The sequence below is a fragment of the Botryllus schlosseri genome, chromosome 10 (assembly GCF_051294905.1).
Source record: "Botryllus schlosseri isolate E-star chromosome 10, Bs_hap1, whole genome shotgun sequence".
In the NCBI taxonomy this organism is placed as follows: Eukaryota; Metazoa; Chordata; class Ascidiacea; order Stolidobranchia; family Styelidae; genus Botryllus; species Botryllus schlosseri.
Window position 1 is genome coordinate 17,012,714 of NC_137245.1, and position 15,929 is coordinate 17,028,642.

Below are 15,929 nucleotides of genomic sequence, written 5' to 3' on the forward strand. Positions count from 1 at the left end.
CGACAAAGAACCTAGACGATCCATCATTACGATATCTTGTCGGCAAAAACATCTGAGTACTCCAAAATAATAGAATTACATCGTTAGTGACCATCTCCGGGTATTGGGTTGTTGACTTCATAGCTGGTACTTTCGCGTGTGCTAGAACTGCATGCCAAATCCTAGGCCGCAACTTAGTCAGCCTTTGCAATAACCTCCATCGTGACGTTTAGATTTTCAATCGGCCCGTGGAGCGAATGCTCGTCCACATGCGGGGCCGGTTCCAGACGACGAAAAGTCACGTGTCGAGTGGAAGGCGCCGACAATTCTTCCGTCACAGTCGAGCCCGCGTTCTGCGAAGCGAGTCGGGCGATATCGCCGCAGACGCAGAAGCGAAGGCCGGTGTCCGTGGAAGCTTGTTCTGTGACTTCTTGCCCGCGCTGGGCAGCCGGGCCGTGGTCGGAGGTGGGTTTGTACGGATGTGATCCTTTTAAATGCGTCTACGGGCAGTTAGTGGTTTAAGTCAAACTAAGGTGACTTGTAAAGTGTAGATTATCATTAAGATAATGCCATTAGATGCATTATTACTCAGTTGCTGTACGAAATGCTGAAGTACAGGTTGAAAATGCTTTGCAATTATGCAGCGCTACGTGTCCTAGTCCTTGTAAGCAAATACTGACCCCTGTAGTGAGAGATGCTTACTCATTACGGTGTGGTTTAGACTCTTGAGTAAAAAACGCGATGTGAGAAAGGCTACAACATTCGTAATGATACAAATCACGAGCGCCTAATTAACTCTAAATCGTGGTGGTTATTCGCCAGTTTGAAAGAAGTGGTCAATGTATTCAGCATTTTTGCACAATCATAAGTTGAAGTAATGTAATAATATATTCAATTTCAAGTCGAAGTATAAAACAGAAGGTATGAAACGTACTCAATTGAGTGGCTTTGTCGAGGTAGCATATGCTTTTAGTGCAGTGAATTGGATGGTGGCTGCTTTAAATTCGTTTTTCACATTTACATTTGCAGTGCGGAGACAAATGTTACGGCAGGGGCATGGGCATTCGAGTACGGCGCGTTCACTGCTTGAACGGTAAAAGACGACGAACATCAGTCCTGAATTGTATGCAGTCGAAAAGGCCGAAATGGTACGTTTGAAAACCCGTGATTCAATATCAATACCTGGCTACACACGATAGATGTATCCATTTTTATACGCATGGGTCATCTGTGGAAAAATTGGCTGTCGCAATTCAGATACTAAAAAGCAGAATTCGAACACATATATGTAATCTCTAGTTTATCGGGGCGTTCCCGCTTGTGGCAACAAAATTCAGCATGGATATTATGTCTTTAGGGATGGACTGGTGATTCCAATCCGTGTCGAGTCCTAACCTTCGAGTACAACCTTTTAAAACGTCGTAACAGAAAAAAATGTATTATAAAGTTGGATTGTTTATCTTTTGTTACAAGGAAAATTATGTGTATATTTCCGCACCAAAACCATAAATCTTTGTAACAGTTGTTGTGGTCGATCACTTCAACAGAAAGTCGTGCCATGAATAGTGGTCATTTTTTTGCAGCATGCTTTTCCGTGCCGAACTGCTACTTCTCCCAGAACCTTCGAAATTCCTGTTTGCCCAATCTCTTGCGTCATCCCAGCACAATTTGCGGTTTACGAGTCAACAATTAGAGTAATTTCGTCAATCCCCACGATTCCCAAAAGATCCGCACACAACTATAAAACAACTGTAACAAACAATGGCTACACTCGACAATTCTGTTGAAGAATCAGCCGTAGGGTACCACTAACAACTTACCGATATAGTTAAAGTCATATACGTACGTTTTCTAGTGAAAATATTTAACTTCTCAGAATAGATAATGTTAAATCTTTTGGACTTTCTTTCACACAGCGTACGCTAACGGCTTTGAGAGTTTTGTATGGACCAATTTCAAATCTGATGCGTTTGCTATTCTCCTGATTCTCAAGATTGAAAGCTCCGGGATCGTGTTATTCTGAATATTCATAAATATCAAGTTGTACTACCTGGTATATTTGCTTAGCCCTTAGCCAACACCATTACCAAGGCTCATCCTCTCGCGTGAGCCTTCCGCAAATTATCTCCGGCGCAATAAAACGGCACGATCCTCAAATCCGATGATACGATCTAATCCGAGCCTTCGCGGAAAGTACTAAGCCCGTAGACGCGAAGTTATATCCCGCGCTTTTAATTTCAGGCGTGAGATTTGCTTCACTATGAAATGCCAGCCGGTGTGGGTGGTGAGCAAGTGGTCTTCGTGCTCAAAGAGCTGCGGACCGGGCGGCATTCAGACGAGGATACTGAACTGCGTGTATCGCGGCCACAGGCGGCAGCGCGCGGGGGCGTCGTGCGACGCGGCCACCAGACCGCCTGTTACGATGTCCTGCGCGAAGAAACCTTGCAGCGACGGTAATTAGATTAGAATTAAAATTAGAGCAAAGAAACATTTCAGAAATTGGACTAGAGTTACATTATCAGCATTTGGCTCTAGTTAGGCTAACCAGACAAATGGAAGTGTCGCCGTAATTTCTACTCAACTACAAGTGGACCTAGCTATTTTCTAGATATGTCATAACCACTTCAAGTGGAAATAGAAAATGAAAGGTATATTTGGTCGGGGATATGTCAGAATTACCTCAAGTGAAAGTAGAATATTTGCCCAAGTTACTTTTCCAAACTACTTGAGTACTTGGAAAACTAAATTAGAAGTGTGGTGTAATTCAACGAAGCATACTTTAGTATTTCAAAAAGTAGATTTAGCTTATAACAAAATAGCCGCCTCTGCAAATATGAGGCAGGTCTTGATATTATCGTGGTGTGTTTAGCCTCTTCGGTATTATATATATGTGTGCGGATATTATGTGGAATCTTCATAGCTGTCGGGTGGTCGCAAATCTGGTTGACTAAGTGGGCCATAAAATCTATAACTTTTTGATAACGGTTCTGCTAAAGCTATATGATTTATTTTGAGGACGAATGCGATTGTCGCGTGCAATCGTGCGGCTGCTAGCGGAAGACGGCAATATATGTCTGAATTCGAAATGTCGTGCTTGTTATTGTTAGCGCGTGTCAACGTGTGATGGTGATGCCTTTGCGGGGTTGCGATACTTGGCGTGGTTAAGCTTCGTACACACGTTTGGTCTTCCAATATGGTCAAACGAGGACGTATTGCGTTGGCTTGATTTACAGAGTTATGTTGCTAGGGTAGTTCACGATATTACCGAGAAATACGTATGACGATACGTTGCTACGAACAATTTGACTGACTTAGACACAGCAGTGCTGCTAGTGCTATTTGATGGCTACTCTGACCGCTTCATTTGGTAACGAAAACATAATCCTTCAAGAACTTCGTGTATAGGATATGAATAACTTCAAGGTGTTTTTGTAGCATGCATTTGGTAATGCTTGTTACTTAGTGTAGTTTATGACCGGGCTCGCATGATTTTTATTAGTAAAAACGTCTGGTAGTAGAAGTTATGTCACATTCCCACTGTGATATAAGGCTGTACGTGTCGTACACTGTACTAGTGTACTATGCGCGCAGGCTTGGGATGCGGTATCGATATCAATCATGTTAGCAAAGCGGGTATTTAGGCTTGTTTAGGCTATTGTTTGTAACCTGACACTTGCCAGTGTTTGACTTGTTATCTGATACGTATCGATGATTGCTGTGACTCCAGTTAGTGTTAGGCATTCGTTTCGGATTTGTAGTCCGAGCTCGCTTGGATTAGTATGCGTGTAGATCTCAAAATAGTATTTTCAATCAGGTTTGACCACAGTACCAGCAGAGTCAACCTGGTTAACAACATTCATTCATTGCATTTGTAATCCACTATCTTATATATCATCTTACCCCAACCATATAACACATAACAGTTTTGCCAAATAAAGCGCCCAAATATAATAATGTCGGTGAATTTGGTCACAACATAACAAGACTTGTTGAAGTTCGACCACGCCAATATGGTCATTCCAATCGTCCATTTTAAAGGCGTGAAATATTATAGAGTATTAGTGCGGTTATAGGTGGCTGTATTTTTAAGACCACTTTCAATTCCGCAGACAAAACTATGTCCAATTGAAATAGTTTTGATCACGTTTTATGAAACACTGCATCAGCTAAAAATTGAGTGGAAATTAACGGCGTTATTTCTGTTCAACACTGACTGCTTTGACCCCTCTATATAACGTACGAATGATGCAATCATCACCATGCCACTCTAACCTTACAGGGTGACACGGCCGGCGGTTTCCGTAAGATATACACCGCCGCATCCCGCGCGGCAGGATGATGAGCTGCCCGCTCCCGGTACCTCCAGGACCCCCGGGCGCGATGGCACCGGCGCCGAGGGGGCGCATTTGCACCGCATTCATCTATACCTCGTTTCTGGAGAAATCAGCACCTTTCTCGCTTCTTTATTTTTTAGGATTTCAGTACTTTTGCACACCCGCCGTGTCAACATGCATGCATTTATTTTTAGTTCGTTACGTTCTGATCCTTTTTTTATACAAATTATTCGCTTATTTGCTTTCGTATGCGGCGCGCGCGATCCCGGGCGGCCGCAACCTCTTTTGCGGTTTTAGAGTCTGTAATGCGTATCGCGCCGAGATTATTTCGCACTAGCGCGTGCGGGTGAACACTGCGAGCAGTTGATGTTTTGTTTTAGAGAATTTGTTTCTACTGCACTTCCGTTGTTGCGCGACCGATCTCGGGATAGTATCAATTGAAACCGAATCTATTTAATCTCATTTTACAGTAGGTTTGATGTGGAAGGTCTGTCTTCGAATGGGATAGTCAGATTCGCGAATAGATATCTCGGCCGCAAATATCACTAGAATTTAGCGCGCCGCTCGGGGTGAACGATTTTCCATGACATTTGCGTTCTTCTGAACCTTGACCACAGACAGACAGCGGCCGAACTTTCGTACGAATTTCTTTAGACAGTAATCTGCAGTTACTCGTGACTTTACGTTACACACCATGCTCCCGATAAAATGCCGGGGTGGCACAAAGCGGTGCGGTTGTCCGTGTTCAATGCGCGATGCCCAAACCAGGTTAGATATTGTTAGATACAACAGGCGCCGCGAGCATGTTTTAAGAACTGTTCCGAAAACAAGAGACCGCAGAGAAATAGCCGATTTTGCTCGAAGAATATATATAATAATATGTAAATTGGGTGCAAGAGAATTAACTGCAAAAAGATGAAAGTGTGACATCGTGCCTTGGGACTAAACAAAATAACGAGATATGTTTACATTGTGGCCCAATTTTCAGTGTATACAATTGCGTTCAAGTGAAACTGCCCATATGCCACTTTTGCGCCGCGACTATTCAGCCCAAAAGTAATGTTAGCACCTGCAGGCATCTCACGAAAAACCTTGTCTGTTACGTACACATACAGCGCTTTCACGTTATCCCTCTAATCTGCGACCAACACGTTCATTCTGTCGGGCCTGCTCGTCCGTCCCCCGTCTGAAGATTAATAAGTCGCGTTTATTCTATGAAGTAATCCCAGCGACACACATTCAAGAATTAGCTACAAACAAGAGCACTTGATTAAGGCAATGCTTAACACCGAAGTACAATGACAATCCAGCAGTATCCATTCAGCAAAGGGCAGACGCGAAAAGTGCAGTACATTAGGCTCGTGGAATCGAATTCGCTAATCCTAACAAGAAGCGGAATGGCTTTCATACAAAGCGACAAAAGAAAAAGTCAGTCTTTCTAGTGGTGCGCGATCGTTCTACTCCAGCTCGAGTTGACTTGTCTTGATTGGGTTGGAGGGAGTAGAGCGTCGCTGCTGGGTGCGGGAGAAATCGTCGTCGGGCCGCTGCGCCACGAAGGTCTCGGCGGGAACGATGAGCTTGCGGCGCACGTCGACGCATCTGCGGTCCAGGTCGAGCGAGTTGCGCTTGCACGCGAGGTCTTCTTCGATGCGGTATAGGTTTCTGTACAGCGAATCCCTGGCGTGGCTGGAAAAAGGCTATCTGTAAGTGCCCGTGTGATATTTTACACACGTACTCGTTCAGACATGAAAATATGAAAGGGGTCCTAAGTGTTGGTCGCATTTGTTCTGTATGATGCTAGAATACGCTCAAATGTGCGTCAACTGCAACAATGCGCGCTCTGCGTTTAGGTAACAGTCTAGATATCAAAATAGAATACATATATTGAACAATCAACATTGTTGGGTGGCTAAGAGAGAAAAGACATGATAAGACAGAGTTGAAAAATATCATCTTACTGTGCCTGAGCAAGCTTTTCCTTGAGAGCAGCGATGCTCCCTTCAATTTGCCTGACCTCTTCTGTAAGACCGTACTGAGGCTGAAATATGAAAAGTCCCGTTAGTATCACGCCGAATTGTCAGCAATGGCAATGTGCTTCTTCATGAAGTCGTAACGCTGTAGGATTTACTCCATCACAGACCAAACGACAAGAATTTGAAGGTACCCTTTGTTCCACTGTAGGCTACCCCATATGCACAGAGTGGTTACGAATTCTATCCGCCCACAAATACTTGGTACGGAAACAAGAATATACTGTAATATCATCGTGCTACTGTAGATACAAAGAGATGCGAGCAAATTTTTGGAGTCTTAGGGACGGAGGATTAATGACTATGGTGCGAATGAGAATGTTTTCATTATGGTCACCCCAAACCAAACATGGATTATTCAACGTGAACAAAGCAACAATGCCACGTTTGGTCCATTGTTCGTAACTACTTGCACATGCGCTCTGAAGGTGCCCGTTGGCCAGCGCATAAGAGAAGAGGTCGAGTTGATTTACATCCGCGAAAAAAATTATTGCAACAATGCTATGATATCTAACAGCTTGCCACCGACAAATGTACACACAATACGAGATATTCATGTCAATTGATCGGTAGTCAAATATATATGTATCGCCGCATCTTCTGAAAATTGACGTGGAAATTATACTATGGATATTTTAGTGCTACGTTGGATCGCTTACAGGTATATCGACCCCGGAATATACAACGGTAATTGTTAGAGTTGTTGCGTGATAATATATAGATGAAACCATCAGCCGAGCCACGATGATTGCCGCGCACTGCACAACGTTATGAGATCCAAGTTATTCCGTGCTACCATTTATAATCTACCGCAAATCAAGCAGCAAAGTAGTCTCTATCTCGAATTTGTTCGATTTTCGAGTTTTCCTAGTTACTGATAAATCCCGGTTTATCAACATTGAGACCATGCAATATAGGCCGACATAGCAGGAACTTTCAGACATGACGTAAGGCACGATCCATATGCTAATATAAGGCAGTGCGAAACTGAAGTCGGTAATATTATTCTACCTTGTCTCTGCAAAGCTCCACGTTCGGCCTGTAAGTTCTCGTCTCCAGTCTGGTGTGGGCTACCTTCAAGGGATTTATTTTCGCACGAATTGCCTCTTCGATATTTCTGATGTCAGCTTCCACTTCGGCGATTTCTTCGTTCGTCTGAAATAAGGAAATAGAAAACGATGAGCGTTTGGGTTCGGTATTCTGACTCACCCGTTACATGCGGGTGCGGGGTATATCTCGAAATCCCGTCATTCTCGTTCCCATGCATGAAGTGTCGTTTTACTCGTGTGTGCAACCGAATAGGTTATAGTATATAGAACGGGATTTTGGGCCAGGTGTAAAAGGCTTGGTGCATATGCATTATACATCTCCCCCCTTCCTACATAAAATAGTGTTTATGCCGAAAAGAATTACGGCAAGCCGCAGCAGGTTTGAAGGCATGAAGGCGATGTGTGAGTTACACATTAGGTTGATATATGAAGTTTCATTCTTACAGGCAACAGCAAATGTACAATCGTTAGGACACTGTGGTTAAATGGCAGATTTTGATCAAATTATTGCGCAAATGGTATACATATATGGATATAACATTTACTTTCACGTATAACGTGATAGCAGCGTAAGTAAAGGATGCCATTTTAGATATTGTTTGGGACATATATCTAGGATTTGATTGGACTAGTCTGGTCGACACCAACACAGCAAGATAGTTTAAAGGGAAGCAAAGGCGAAATCGACCGGAATAATATAGTCGGACAGGATAGTTGTAGTATAGCATACGGACTATAGATGAAGTAGATAGCAAAACAAGAGACATTTTTCACCACCACGCGTTCGGTGCGCCCTTACAGTTTTCCTCTGCCATTCCAGTTCGCCCTCCGCTCTTTCTGTCTCGTGGATGCGCTTGCGGTACGCGAACTCGGTCGCGTTTCTCTGCGCCTCCAGTTCGTTCTTGGTGTTTGCGAGGGTAGCAGCTGTTGCTTCTCTCAACGTGACGCTGGCGCGCATTTCATCCTCGGCGCGGTCTTTGTTGTACTGCGAGAATTGGTGCCAAGCTTCTGGTGTGGTACACCTGTAACAGCGTATAGCAAAATATACCAAAGGTGCTATTAACGTAGCCTATGATTACTTTGGTACTTAGAAAACATTATGGCTTGAAGGGAATCACCTATTTCACGGGTGTAGCACCGTAGGACCTACATTTCGACGGGAGATATCAACAATACGGCGTTCACGTGATGCGATTGTAGTCTCTAATCGCTCAATTTGCGGATATGATTCCCATTGTAATTTGTACCGTGGTTCATGGACAATAGATTTGTATAATTTGTGAAGGGGTTTACCTTTTCCGATCCAATCACATAATTTGCTCAGGGATATCTAAAACTTCTAGTTCTAGATATACCTGAAATTGCTTAACGATTTATTTCACGCCGCTAAACATCATTCATCTAGAAGCCCTGTGATTGATTGAGAATAGGTCAGTTGAATTATATACACATGAATATTTATTTGGATTTTTTCGAGACTGCCATGCTTGAAATACTCTTGAGTACAACTATTAGAAACGATATATAAACGCTCTTTCAGAGTAAGTCGCGGATTCACATGTATCGACTGTTGATTCTTTATACATGATATATATGCTCCACATCAGTGATTCCCAAGTGCGGCCCCCAAGAGATATTAAGAAATCGAGTTATGACTACAAAATAAAATTTATATTTATAAAATACTCTTGCTCGGCTTAGCCTCTGTAGTTTTTAATTATAGAATTGCAGGAAAGTTGTGAGTATAGACTGCTAACGTTACGTCACTGCTGTTTCAATGCAATGTGCCCTAACTTTCCAGTTGAACGAGCAGTAGCTATGGATATAAATAGGTATTGATAACTTTCAAAACCGGAGGAAAATCCTGAAAAAATGATAAATTTTTCCCACTTCTTGGTCGCTTGACTAAAAAAAGAAAAAGAGGCTCAACTCCCGGAAAATACAGTCTTTCTTTCACATTAACAAGTGGTTGACTGAAAAAGGTCAACTTTCCGGTCCAGCTCCAGAAATAACCGCAGTAGCGTTCCTACAGTGCTGACTTAATATATGTCAGTCGAATTTGACCCTATATGTAACCACAATCCTCAAAAAGAAGACAGAATCTCAAAAAAGAAGACATTTGGGCTCCTCCGAGGACACTTTAAAAAAAATCAAAAAATAGGACAAATCATCTTAAAAGAGGACGCATGGTAACCCTATGATAACTAGAGGTGCAACACGTGACTCACGGTTGAATACGCCGAGATGCATACTGCTTAGCCGGCTAAAAGCAGCATAATTGGTAGTCCTATTTATAATAATGGGTATATCAGCGTTGGCCATGACCGCAACACAACGCACCAAGACATATAAAGTTTTAGGCCATGTAACATGTGACTCCAAGAAGTGTGTCAGAACGATCGGCAGCGAGAAAGCCTTGGCCGTAAAGGACTGCTTTATGCTGACCAAAAACTTCGAAATACCAAAAACTTCGTTATATAAACAAAATACATACAGGTTTAATTGTTGATATAGGTGCCTAAATGACTGGCGCCCAATGTTTTTGTCTTGGCAATCTATACCTCATTAGACATATACCATCCCGCAGGAAAGAAAATTATATGCCAGTGAAGAAATGCCAATCTGAAATCGTGTGATCTTTCAGTTTAGTAGGTTTGGGCAATTCTACATTTTTTGATATAGCAGACCGTAGGTCACGAAATAACATCATGTAAAGAAGTCGTACCTAGGGGTCCGCCCGCCCGAAGATGTTTAATTTTACGGGGTCTGGAGTTTCAAAGACATCTCTCACTGAGCTCTACCGGTAAATCTGATTACGAGGGCAAAGAGGACAACAATGCAATTCCCGACCTTATTCACCGATTTTATCATGAATTATCGAAATATTCGCGCGTCGCGCTGTCTCACTAAACAGTACAACTTTAATTTCGTGGCAAAAGCGAACAACGTGATGCGTGGTCAGTTTATCACCCCGTTGGAGCCCGGGGTCCTGACTCAGTGCTGTTACGTTCCTGACAACGGGTATACCGCCGGATATGTTTAATTACCATTGAGGGGGCCTATACCTTTTCAAACACCTCACTCAGCTCTACCGGCAAATCAGATTACGTGAACAGAGACAGGATGAAAATTGATAGCAATACATGCAATTCCCGATCATATTGACCGATTCAGTCATGAAACTAAAGAAATTTCTCGCGCTTCGCGCGTTTAGGCGAGAAAAGTTGATTCACTCAACGGCCACCCAATGCAGTAGATAAGTAGCGGTAAACAGTGTACAGTTTTGAAATCTCGCCAGGGCAATAAAACTACTCCGAAATAGCCATGATGACTGTTTGGGTCCGTTTCATAGCCGTAGTATTCGTGCGGCCCCGACCGTATTCTGAAATTCTAAATTTGGCCCTCACATCGATAAAGTTTGGGAACCACTGCTCCACATTGTAGAGCCTCTTGACGAAAGTATATCGCCAGCAGTGACTGAACAACTAAATTGAGAGGAAGCAAACTCTTCAGTACCATTGCCGAATGTGAAATTAACAAATTTCTGCATCAAGCATCTACAAGTCTACATACACGTTTAATATAAAAATGGACCGGTGACGAAGAGCCTATGCATGATACAGCACTAGGTAGGCTACAGGTAAAGTAGATGTGGGGCTCGCATGCGAAATACCGTGGCTGACATCGCAATAATACATACTCTTTGTGAACTCTGGCTGGGTTTGGTTTGTGCGAGATGCCGGAGGAACCATTATGCAAACCGTGACATTCACTGTCGAGCCCCTGAGACTCGTTCTTGTCTTTGATGTCAAACTGGAGTTGCTGACGGGCTTCTTGCAATCGACTGAAAACAAGAACCTTGTCATTTCACGGCATGCGCTGACGGAAGGACACGTCCAGACAAGTATCTGGAAATGATTGTGAAATACATTGTACAGGCGGAACAGTGGCATATTCACTTAATAGAAACAATCACTCATTTACACATATCTGATTTCACTACAAACATCCATTTGCCGTATTCCGACCGATACCAATGTATATTGGTTAGCCTTAAATATTCTACATACAATCTTCACAAGGTCGCGAATTCCTACAAGACTTACAAAAGTCGTTCTTTTACCATCGATTTACTGACTGCAACCGTGGGCTGACCCGAATACAAACTTTAAGCCATATTTCGGCAATGACTTGACGTCACGAATATAATGTCGTCACCGCGGCGATTTATAGTTCAATTTAAAGATTTTCCACCTTAAGAATTAAAATATCTTACCACAGTTGCTCAAAAGATTCTGAAATCCTCTGTTGCAATTGTCTTTTGATGCCATTGATAACCTCTACTTCCTAAAGGCCAACATAAAATGTCAAAAGTTATAACGCCGTGGACAGGAACCGACCGTACCTTGTGCAGTTCGGCTTCGACGTTATCACGGACCATGTCAATAGATTGGCGCCCTTCGCGCAAGGTCAAGCATTCAATGGCAACATCAAGGGGGAGGGCCTTCGCCTCGAGGGCTTGTTCTGTTGTTAATTTCGATCTCTTCAAGGCCTGTAATACAAAAGGATTCGATTGTTCGCATGGTTTCATTCTGAGTTTTGATGTGGGCTGTGTGTTATTACCAGTATTTCGGCGTCGGTATCTGCTAGACATCTTTCCAGAGTTACTCTCCATTTTGTGATATCATCAACGCGGTCAGCAAGCCTTGTGTTGTTATCATGCTGATCCCATTTCGTTTGATTGGCAGTTACTAAATAATTCATACCATCAAGAGTAAGAGTAGGAGCAAGGAACACCATCGGGCGAAGCCTGGCCATGGATTAAATTGCATGAGGTAAATCGACGTGGCGTAATTCGGAATATTTTATCAAGTCTATCCGAAAATATACATGATAAAAGTAGGCGTGTATATATCTTACCGTTAGCAAGTGCACGACTTTCCTGTCGAATCTGATGTGAAGACACCCTTGACCTCTCTGCATTTGCTGAGATCACGTCGTTCGATGTGAACCAGTCCGACGGTGCGAACCGCTGGGTCGGTTTCATGCTTAACGTAGCCATTATCTAATACTAGAAAGCTATAGACGCCGCGACTAAGATTCCTGACATCCGCAGATCCTCAAAACTAAACGAGCTAAGACGCGACGCGGCAGCGATGACGCTGAGAACAGAAGAGAGCGTTACCAATGAGTCGCCATAGCAACTAGTTTATTCAATATATTGGATAGATGGCAGTAAAGAGTTAATGCGGTATTCGATTCAGCGTAGTTGTAACCGCTATGGTCAGGCCGTGTTATTTTTGGCATATGCCAAAACTGCCAAAAATATCTTATTTTTGGCATATTTCGATTTTTATATTTGGCAGTTTTGGCATCGTCCTCTAAATAGATAGTTTCAGCCTCGAATTAGTCACAAAAACGCTTTATTTAGGCTAGTTTGTCAAAAGACACCACAAAATGTGCAGCATCCACGTATAATCAGTGCCAACAAACAATAATAAAAAGAAAAAACCTAACGATTTCATAGGTTAATAATATCAAACGAAACCACAAAATGTGCAGTATCCATCGGAATCGGTGCCAATAAGCAAAAAAAAGAAAGAAAAGCCTAACAAACACGCTCAACAGCTGATTGTTACAGCTGTTGAATTGACTTAAATCGTTTGCACTGTAACAGTGCTTCCAAACTCCGGTGAGCTAAGTTTCTCCTAAATTCTTTTCTCGCCCAGCGAATCTGGGAAATATCGGCTTCAACAGTAGCCGTTGAGGGAAAGAATGTTGCCAGTCATCCACAAAAGGTTTTCAGAGCTTCAAAATCTTTGGAGGGCCGAACCGGCTTCCATGCATCATGAAAAGAGATCACTTCGCCAGTGCAATCGATCTCATCGCGGAAATAATTTTCTTCCCGATCCTTTTCCAGGAGTTTCCTGTGTTGTCTCTCCACATATTCTATTTAGTATAGGCTTACCATACGTCCTCTTTTTTGAAAATGTAGGTAAGATTTAAAGCAAATTGCAAGTGATATGCCGCAAATTAGCCCAGAAGTGAAGCTCCGGCGGGTATTTCGGAGTGAAAAACGGTGATTTTAGCTCTGAGCGAATAGATGACCTTTTTTTTTTTAGTCATCCACCTGGCAATGTGGAGAGAAAAACGGTATTTTTTTTTTTTTTTTAGTCAACCGATCACAAAGTGGGAAAATTTCACCGGTTTTTGGGAATTCTACTCCGGTTTTGCATCTTGCAAATTTCTGAAAAAGTGTCCTCTTTTTACATTTCCAAAATATGGTAAGCCTAATTTAGTAGCCCGACTATCATTTCTCCTTCAGTCTATCGATATATTTTCGGAGGACTTTTGTCACTTCAGGTGGCTTTAATATTACCAACTCGCATGGAAGAGTCCTGGGAAGGTTAGCTTGTTTAAGAACATTGACGCAACAAGACTGTCTGGCAAAATGAGACTATGCAGCTCAGAAATAGCCAGACAGTTTGTTGCGTCACAATGTTCAACTCGATCACAATGCAAAAATTGTGGTTGATTTTGGGGGTTCCAGTTCCATGAGCAGAATATAATTTAGATTTTAATAATCAGTACTGCGGCAGCTTCTCATTGATACCGTTTTATCAAATTTAGTGCTCGACAAGCCGGTCAAAAATGGTTGTAAAATTGCCTTTGGACAAATGGAAAATATGACGTAAACCAAATGCAGTCAGCCGTTCAATCTCGCGGTGCCCACACCATTTAGGACACCATGCTTTCACCCCTAATGGGTGGGCTGGACCCAGATTAAGAAACCTGCCTTTCACAAAGGCTCTTCTCGCTTTGTAACGAGGTCCTGCTAACACAACACCATGAACGAAATACACTATTTGGCAGACCGTGTTATTTTTGGCATATGCCAAAAATTGCTTATTTTTGGCATTTTCAAATTTTTATTTTTGGCATCTGGCTCCTGAAATGCCAAAAATAACACGGCCTGGCTATGGTTGTAACATAAGGTCTTGTAAATTGCATTTAAAACGGCTTGCCGTAGTTAAACATGGTCTTTGATTATAAGTCAAATTTAAACTTTATAACAATCTTTCGTTTCTCCGAATCTATCTGCAAATTGTTGTAAACGTCCCAGCGAAATTTATATCCTTGATCGTCATCGTTTGTACCAAAATGTGAATGTAATGAAAATAAAGCAATAAGTCGAAACGACTAGGTGAATTCAATCAATCAAACTCCCGCGTTGGCGTGCGGCTTGTATTTAGACTTGAAGGTTTTGTTTTGTTTGTATCAATACAATTGGCGCTTGTCAACACTTGGGTCATTTGCGCCTGCACAGTAATTTCGTAAGTGATTTCATAATTTCACAAGGTCGTGTCGAGGTCTTTTCCTCGCACTTGCGTGATTCTGGTATCTGCTGCCATCTTTCTAGAGTTCGGCTCTCTCTTCCTTCTGGGCTTTTTGAAGGCGCTGTATTTACAGCGGGGTCGGCGATGAGACTTGAAGGTGGTTATACTATAGATTGCTATAACTAGGGTTACCATACGTCCACTTTTAAGAGGATTTGTCCTCTTTTTTGAAAGTTGCCTTGGAGGACGCCCAAATGTCATGATTTTGAGATTTGTTCTCTTTTTGAAAATTTAAGTTAAATTTATGTTAAAATTCGACTGAGATACAGGAAATTAGGACTCAAGTAACGCCCCGACGGGTATTTCGGGAGTTGAGCCAAAAAGTTGACCTTTTTTCAACCAACGGAGAATTCAACAAAAGTGTATATGACTGGAGTCGAGTAGGAAAGAATGACCTATTTTTTAAGTCAACCAACTACAAACTCGGAATAAATTTACCAATTTTTCCGGATTTTACTCCGGTATTTGGCTGGCTGGAATTGAACCAAATTTTGTGTGTAGGCTTAAATTAAGTAACCTAACAATTTTATCAAGTAACCAGTACGATTTGAGAAAAAAAGTCATTTTTGAATAACCCTACTGAGCAGTTGGCAACCCTGGCCGATATAACTGTGTGTTAATCATGAACCTTATGCAAGTAAATTCATGAAGGTGTAAGCGTTGGCTTTGACAACCACAAGGATACCATGTGGCGGGATAGCGCAGTGGTAAAATCCGCGGTAAAATCAACACCAATGGGTGCGGGTTCGAGTCCGACCGAGGTCGACTTCCGAATTTCGATACCTAAGTGTTGGAGGTTTACCTAGGCTCCTCCTCGTCACCTCATCCGCGTCAGTGGTGTCTTACAAAAAGCCCAGAGGTGGGCCGTGCTACAATCGGCAGTTACGGAAAATAAGAAGATTATCGGCGCCTGGTGTAAATGACCATAGTAGTCGACAAACACCATTAATTCCCCCTAAAAACAAACAAACAAGGATACCATACTTTGTTCTTGAACGATGATTTGTGCATTGCATGTAGATAAGAAGTGAATGAAGCCTATCCATAAAAAACCATCATTAATTACTAGGATTGTGTGGGTTTCTATAGCATTACTTTTTTTTGAACGGCCTTAGTACGTTAGTACGGCGAAGCATCTTT

General features: G+C 42.4%; 2 protein-coding genes and 1 long non-coding RNA gene across 3 annotated transcripts in view; 1 reads left to right on the forward strand and 2 right to left on the reverse strand.

Moving 5' to 3' along the window:
• Nucleotides 1-4,775, forward strand: part of LOC145448618 (ADAMTS-like protein 1) — a 47,905-nt gene extending 43,130 nt beyond the window's left edge. Inside the window, exons 13-16 of the mRNA XM_080327060.1 lie at nt 213-444; nt 1,009-1,127; nt 2,221-2,432; nt 4,259-4,775. Of these exons, the coding sequence (XP_080183186.1) occupies nt 213-444; nt 1,009-1,127; nt 2,221-2,432; nt 4,259-4,263 (568 nt within the window). The 3' untranslated portion in view covers nt 4,264-4,775. The remainder of the gene's footprint in view (nt 1-212; nt 445-1,008; nt 1,128-2,220; nt 2,433-4,258) is intronic.
• LOC145448621 (uncharacterized) lies at nt 1,441-2,180 on the reverse strand. The gene is made up of 2 exons (XR_013917978.1): nt 1,800-2,180; nt 1,441-1,728 (listed from the first exon to the last, which is right to left on the reverse strand). It is a non-coding gene; the product is annotated as an uncharacterized LOC145448621 (long non-coding RNA).
• Nucleotides 4,776-5,500: 725 nt separating the features above from the next.
• Nucleotides 5,501-12,567, reverse strand: LOC145448619 (tektin-2-like). Its single transcript, XM_080327061.1, has 9 exons — nt 12,313-12,567; nt 12,016-12,143; nt 11,798-11,944; nt 11,669-11,739; nt 11,093-11,236; nt 8,192-8,414; nt 7,355-7,498; nt 6,272-6,351; nt 5,501-5,999 (listed from the first exon to the last, which is right to left on the reverse strand). The coding sequence occupies exons 1-9, from the start codon at nt 12,452-12,454 to the stop codon at nt 5,771-5,773; spliced, it is 1,308 nt and encodes a 435-aa protein (XP_080183187.1). The 5' UTR covers nt 12,455-12,567; the 3' UTR covers nt 5,501-5,770.
• Between the last annotated feature and the right edge of the window lie 3,362 nt (nt 12,568-15,929).